Below are 7,357 nucleotides of genomic sequence, written 5' to 3'. Positions count from 1 at the left end.
TGGGAGAAAAAAATTAATATAAAGAAAAATAAATAAAAATCTATTTAAAGCACATTATGCTTTCTGTCTGAGTAGAGCTAACATAGGAGAAGCACTTTGCAATCTCAAGCATAGTATTGGCACAGGGATTATTATTAGGCTGGCTTTGGTTGTGCTTGTGTGTCATACAGACACGGAAAGAATAGGGAAGATAAGCTTGTTGGGAATAGAGCCAGACAATTGTGAGGTCTGACTCATCAGTAACTACTTTTAGAGGATCCTTATAACCCAAGACATACATAAAGGCAGCTGGAACATAGATGAGAATGAGAGCATGACAGAGTCACTTACTAATCCTTTTGGTCTCAGGTATTAGGTTCTGGCAAGGTCAAGAAGACCCTGCAGGGGAAGGGACGGCTCTGTGTCTAGCTGTAGAAGATACAGCTGAGGCTGAGGCCCAGACCAAGACAAGGACAGAGCCCCAAGCATCGGAGTCTCCTGAAGGTTGGGAGTAGGGTGGGGGCAGAAGCAGCAGGTTTAGAGACTATAATTTTTAGGTAGGAATTGAGCAAGGAAGGGGAAAACCCAGGCATGTTGATGAGAAACCAGCCCCAAGCCTGATACAGAAGAGAAATAGCGTACCCAAAAGGTAGAAAGTAGTGGGCATCTTTGAATTATATAAAGTATATAACACAAATGACCACTTCTATGTGGGAACTGCCTGATCTAACCATAGAATTGGACTGAAAGTGGAAAGCTGACCTAAAGTGGGCAAGATACTTGATGCTGTTACAAAGAATCTGGCTGGTCAGTCTGGGCTTATCTCTCGAATGGAGAAGACTGTTAACATTTTGTGCACAGAGAAACAGATGTACAAGGTGGAGACAAAGTACATCTGGGTTACTGATGGCTTCCTGTCCCTAGAAAATCCTGGGTGGTCTTTGATCCCAAGTTGATTCTGTTATTTGCAACCAAAACAAATATGACCAACATTTATCGAAGTGCCAGGTACAGTGCTGAAAGGGCTAGTTTCTTCAAAGCAGGTATAGTAAGGACAAGGTGGGATTCTAATTCACAAAGAAGGCTGATCCTATTCATTTATGGTCTAAAGAAAGAGCATGCTCACCCAATAATCCCTTACCAATAACATACATTTATGTTCTAAGACAATGACATTTATTTAACACATTCAGTATTTCACATTGTACAAACCCTTAGATTCTCTTTATTCACTGGTCCATTTCTACAACAAATACATCCAAAACACTATATAATAAAATTATTTACAACATTTCCAAATGAAAAGATTCCTTTAGCTCCCACTACTGCTATTCACACACATAACTTCCACAGCACAATACATCATTAGAATATCTAAAAATGCTCACCCTGTACTCTAGGCTGCTTAGGAAATATGAAAACTAATAACATAATCGCATTAGCTCCTCTCAATACATGGCAACATTTTAGAAACCTTGAACTTCATCTTGTAACACCAAAAGGGTTCAATAACTCTGCTTACCCCATTGCACTTTACAAAACAGGTTGCAAGGACTAGGAAAAGGGCCACATTATTAAAATGACTAGCTGTACAGAAATGGATTTTAAAAAGTCACAGCTCAAAATTGCTTTTTGTAAAATTCACACACATTTACAAGGATCAAGTCGCCGTCCAGCTTGTTTACTTGGATTTTCTCCGCTTGGATTGCACCGCGCTGGTTATGTCTGTGGGGGGAAGGAAGGACATGCTCAGCTGAGGCAACTCTTTATGGCAGTGATGTTTTAGGCAGTCCACAAGAAGCAGGGCTGGGGGCGCCTGGGTGGCTCAGTGGGTTAAAGCCTCTGCCTTCAGCTCAGGTCATGATCCCAGGGTCCTGGGATCGAGCCCCGCATCAGCCTCTCTGCTCAGCGGGGAGCCTGCTTCCCTTCCTCTCTCTCTGCCTGCCTCTCTGCCTACTTGTGATCTCTGTCTGTCAAATAAATAAATAAAATCTTTAAAAAAAAATCTTAAAAAAAAAAAAAAAGAAGCAGGGCTGGCCTAACTGGGGCCCTGCTGGACTCTGAATAAATCAAAGGGCCTCAAAGGGAGCACTCAGTGCGGAGAGGGTCTCAGACTTCTATGGAAAGAGGGCCTGGCTCTGTATACTAGGGCCTGGCAATCGGGGAAGTCTGATACAGGTGGTGGGAGATGAAGCACACATACCCAGTTGGAAAAAGTGGCAGGGTAGGGAGAGCATCTTGAGCTGGGCAATTAACCCTACAACCTCCATCACCAGTTCTTATCACCCAGTGAAATGACAGATAGACGGAGTACTTTTGTGAGAAATCAATGAGTCTTACTACAGGTAAGTGAGTAAATTGTGCCAGAGTGCAAAAAAACGGCCTCTGGACCTTTTGGAATCAAGCCATCGTTTTGCAGTAAGCGACTCTTTTTGCCTTACTATAGTCAAGCCTCTAAATAACATGACCATGACCTGTGGTCAACAAGTATCTATTGTGGCCTAGCCAGGAATATCAAGGCTGTTGATACATATAGGCATACAAACAATTCAGAGCAAGCCACAGCCTGCTATGAGCCCAGGTGAGCCTGTGGGCTTCATGGAAGAGGTGGGGAACTGAGTAACTTACATGCAGAATAACAGTGGCATAAATGGAACAAGTGTGTTTTAATTCCTTTACTTCCTCTTACCATAGTGTCTTCAATCAACTCAATCTTATAATGTATTTAAACCATGTTTTCACATGGGGCACCTGGGTGGTGCAGTCAGTTGAGCATCTGATTCTTGCTTTTGGCTCAGGTCATGATCTTGGGGTCTTAAGATAGAGCCCCGTGTCTGGCTCCACATTAGGCACGAGGTCTGCTTGAGTTTCTCTCTCCCTCTCCCTCTGCCCCTCCGCCCCCCTGTACTCTCTCTCTAAAAGAAATAAACCTTGAAAAAGAAAACCTTCCTCACAAAAGTCTTCTATAGCAGGGGTACAGTGAGTAGCTTGAAGCTCTCCAAATGTAAACATTTCTTTAAAATCTTCTATTGATCTTGGGACGCCTAGGTGTCTCTGTCAGTTAAGTGTCTTCCTTCGACTTGGGTCATGATCCCAGGGTTTTGGGATCGAGATCTGAATCAGGCTCCTTGCTTGGTGGGGAGTTTGCTCCCCCTGCCCCGCCCACCTACTGCTCCCCCTGTCTGTACTCTCTCTTACTCTAACAAATAAAATCTTTAAACAAAAAATGTTCTATTGATGTTAAAAATTCACTCTCATTCTTCAAGCTGCTCCATAGATCTTTTGGCTTTAATATGAAATCAAAGTTTTAAAATTACTTCCTGTCAGAGAGAAAATATTTTCTAACACGGTAATATGTAAGATGAATCAGTTTTATTGGTTTCTGGAAACAAGGCTAAATTTTCTGATGCTGCATGTTAGGTTCAGTGTTCTAAGCAATCTTTCTTTTCTCTTTTGTATCATATTTTGAAAGTCCAAACTTATGATGTAGAAGCAAAAAGCAAAAATGTTACTATTAGCTATACTAATTGCTAAGAAGGTCTCAATGACTTTCGAAGAAGCGACCAGTGCAATATTTTTGGGCTTCTATTGGTATAAATTTCAGTATGTATATCTTCTTGCTGGAAGGTCATGTTGCTTGTGCCATGTGGTAAAGGAATCAGTCGCTCTCTGCTTTATTCCTTAGTCTTTTGCTAATCAGACGACAGTCTGACAGCATGTGGATAAAGGTGTTCTTTAATTCCATATAAATAAACTAAGAGTTTCACACACCCCAAAGTTCCCTATGATCAACTCGCTAGTCCAACTCTCAAGTTTCATTTTCACTGTAGTAAATTTATCATTTGAGTAAAAATATATAGAGTTGTGTCTTTTTTTTTTTTTTTTTTTTTTAAGTAGGCTCCACACCCAGTACAGAGCCCAATGCAGGGCTTGAACTCACAACCCTGAGATCAAGATCTGAGCTGAGACCAAGAGTAGGAACTCAGCCAACTGAGCCACACAGGGGCCTCTCTGCAATTCTGTCCTGAGTGTTCATCCTTAGAGAGGTATCTGTTAATTAGGCCAACTTTGGGAGCTTCTTCTTTGTTGTGATATGAAGGATCAAGTGCTGTGTCTGAGAAACACCTCTGTGGCTGGGAAAATAGGTGAGAAGGGGGAGGGTGGAGAAGTAACCTTAGGCTCTCCCTCCTCCTCCTCTTTGCTTGCTTTCTCCCATCTGTCACTGCTTCATAGCACCCGATGATCTGGCAGACTGACTGACTGACTATTCTTCTGCGGACCAATCAATGAGTGGGACCACAAGTAAACAAGAGATTTGTGTTAGAAACTTCAGAGAAATAATCTTTTAGATACCAGGGTTAGAGGTGGGAAAGATGGTGTAGGGTGTACTTTTATACTTCCATGAAGGAAAAAAAAATGCATCGGCCTGATACTGAAGCCTCTTAACACCTTCCCTGGATAAATCTAGGCAATCTGGGTCATAGGGCAATGTCACTTTTGATGTCTTTATAAAAAATCTGTCTGAAAAGGTGAGTTTTTTTGTTTCTGTAGTTCAATTTTATACTTCCTCCAAAACATTACCACTTTTATTACTCCACTGAATACAGTAAGAGAATCCAGAGGTAAACTCTTTAAGGTAAGGAATTCTAGGGAAGTAATGAAGTGGCTGATGGTACATGTAGGGTATACATCAGGTCTGTTCCTAAGGATGCCTAACTTATCTGACTCTGCATAATCCCACTCCCAAGACCCCATAACCAATACCATACAAGCAAAATAAAAATTATGTACATTGTTGAAAAATCCTATTTTTTAAACCATCAAAGATTTTACAAATTAGTGTCTTCACAGATAAAAGTAGTTCAAAAGCTAATAGTAACACCCTTTATATTAATATTTTGAACCAACTACATGGTAAAGAATTGGGTCAGTAACAGTCTTTCAGATGGCTGTCCATACATATCCTTGGAGAACATTTACATTTATAATTTGAAATGGGCATTTTCTCCCCCTGGTTGCCTCATTTTGACTGTAAGTAAATTTGGCCAAACCAATAGTGCAAGGGTCTACTAAATCTTCTGTTATTTGGAGTTTACCTTTATCTTTCAAGGAGTTTTAGAAAATGACCCTGGCCTTGCTCACTTCATTATGTTTTTTACTGTACTACTTCTAGTCAAGATTTCTATTTTTTGCAAAAAAAATTCTGGACATCTTTCAAAATTTTCACGGCTGGTTTCCGAACGATGATGCTACAAGAGTATAGTCTCAGGCAGTTACTGTTCAGGGTTTTCTCCCATATTATGCTTATTTGTATTTCCATATTAACACTTCCATTTTAAGAATGTCTGTTTTTTTAGATCGTTGCTTCTCATGTCACAGGCTGAGAGTATGGCAGGGTTATCACCCCACTTTGCTGTCAGAGGCATCTTAAGGCACTCCAGGGACACCCACCGCTGCTGCTCTGCTCTGCTATAGGTTGCTCTGAACTTCCTTCACATTAGCATATTTTCCCTGGTTTCAAACTTAGGCATTGAACCCCATTTTTAACTACTGATATTTTTTCCCAGTTGAAAATATAACCTAAAACCTATCATAAACAGAAGAGTAAATAAAGAATGATAAGAGAAGCGAGACAAACCATTTCTGTGTTAATAGGGAACACATCATGTCAGGAAGTAGAACTACTCATTTGCATTTTTATAACAACACACCTGATTAAGTCCAGTTTTAAAAAGATGCTCACTGATTGGTGGGAGCCAATTTTTGTGTCTGTAATTAAAAGTGGGGTAGGGGGAACCCAACAACCAAAACCAAAACAACAGAGAGTGACCTATCAACCATGTGGGCCTCCCTGGACTTGCCCAGAAATAATCTGTCCCACCTGCTCCAATCTGGCAGTATAGTAGGCCTTGGCCAGCATGACGTAAGCAAACTCTGTTCTCACAGCAGGAGCATGGTTAATGTCACTGCTTCACTGACAATACAAATGTACCAATACTTTTCATTATAAACTCATATTTCTCCGCTTTCAAGATGCTCATGAAAAACAGACTGTTTCTGATTTTGTCTGTGCATATATAACCCAAACTGTATGAACGCAAAAAGGCAAACCTTTTTCTCGCCTCAAAACTTTAACAAGTATTGATGCTGCAGAAAGATGTTTAGGTACCCAGCACTACTATGTCTCTAAATTTGATTTGCGTAGATTTTGGAAACCACCTTGATATTTTATGATCACTCCCTGGTATGGGTTCAAATATGATCACGAAAAGTTATGACTGGTTCAGAGTTCCGGATACAGCATAGCATATTGCATAGAAAATAATACTACATATTTATTCTTTAATCTGGATCCAAGAGCTCTAACACTTAAAAATCAAAACAGCTATAGCACTCATTTTGGATTTAAAAGGTAACTTACTCTAATAGTTAAGAACTGACAGCCTGAGGGCTTGAGGCTGATGTGGAGATCTGTACATGGCTATGATTCCTGGGGTTTGGGGAAAGCTCTGACATCCTTTCAGGAGACACTTACCTGCCCCTAAGCAAAATCACAAAGCTTTCAAGTCATTAGGGCTTTGCCTAAGCCACTTATTAAGCCTCAGAGCAGGGATAGGGCAGGCATTACAACATGACCACCACCACCTTGGGACAATGTCCAGTTTAAGTGTATAAGCCCATTTCCCACCCCTTTCTAAAACAGGTTCCAGCTTTCCATCTTTCCTTGGCTGGCAGTTCCCTACAGACTGGCTCTAATTTGGGCATCTCTTCTTAAACTGTCCCAGCTGCTCCTGTGATTAATTCTTTCTGGTGCACTGTAAATGACACCCTTATTACCTTGAGGGTCTGGGCTCAGGTGAAGTTTCAAAAAATCTGGTATGTGACTTCTCTAAAGACCAACACTTGTTTCCTGCCCCCTGCCCCCGACTTGTTTCCTGCTTTAAAGGTAATTACACACCATATTCTACAGCCTAGAAGACCTTGATTCTTTGGGAAGGTGAAGGGCCAAAAGAATACACAGAATTGAGGGGAAGCAGATTTTCCCACAGAACTCCAGGAATCTTCCCTTTGGTGGTCTAAATTTAGTATTCAATATACTGAAAGGAGTGCTTCCTTCCAAACAAATCTCTGCCTCGGAGAGGATTCCCAGGGAGAATGAAGAAAGTAGCTGGTTCCTTTTCTGCATTGAAGTGGGGATACCTAAGAGGACCCTGCCTGTGGTTTATACAGGATGCCTGAAAAGCAAAGAAGACCCTTCCTCTCTGATGGGCTGAGATAAGGTAACTTCTACACCTCTACCTATATGTGATCTGTGCACCTATGGCCTACTCCCAGGGGCTCTTGTGAGGATTCGTGAAATTCTTGCCCAGAAGCACAA

The 7,357-nt window shown here is 41.2% G+C and overlaps 1 protein-coding gene across 4 annotated transcripts in view; it reads right to left on the bottom strand.

Moving 5' to 3' along the window:
* Window positions 1–1,113: 1,113 nt before the first annotated feature.
* NCOA6 (nuclear receptor coactivator 6) overlaps window positions 1,114–7,357 on the bottom strand; it is a 102,498-nt gene continuing 96,254 nt past the window's right edge. For 2 of the 4 annotated variants that reach the window (XM_080812822.1, XM_080812824.1), the window contains one exon: window positions 1,114–1,704. In XM_080812822.1, coding sequence (XP_080668948.1) covers window positions 1,661–1,704 — 44 coding nt within the window. In that variant the 3' untranslated portion in view covers window positions 1,114–1,660. The remainder of the gene's footprint in view (window positions 1,705–7,357) is intronic. The other 2 variants (XM_080812823.1, XR_013967364.1) reach the window with 2 other exon arrangements.

Source organism: Martes martes (assembly GCF_963455335.1).
Source record: "Martes martes genome assembly, chromosome: 9".
Classification (NCBI taxonomy): Eukaryota; Metazoa; Chordata; class Mammalia; order Carnivora; family Mustelidae; genus Martes; species Martes martes.
The sequence above is the reverse complement of the archived record's forward strand: the minus strand, read 5'-3'. Positions and strand labels throughout refer to the sequence as shown.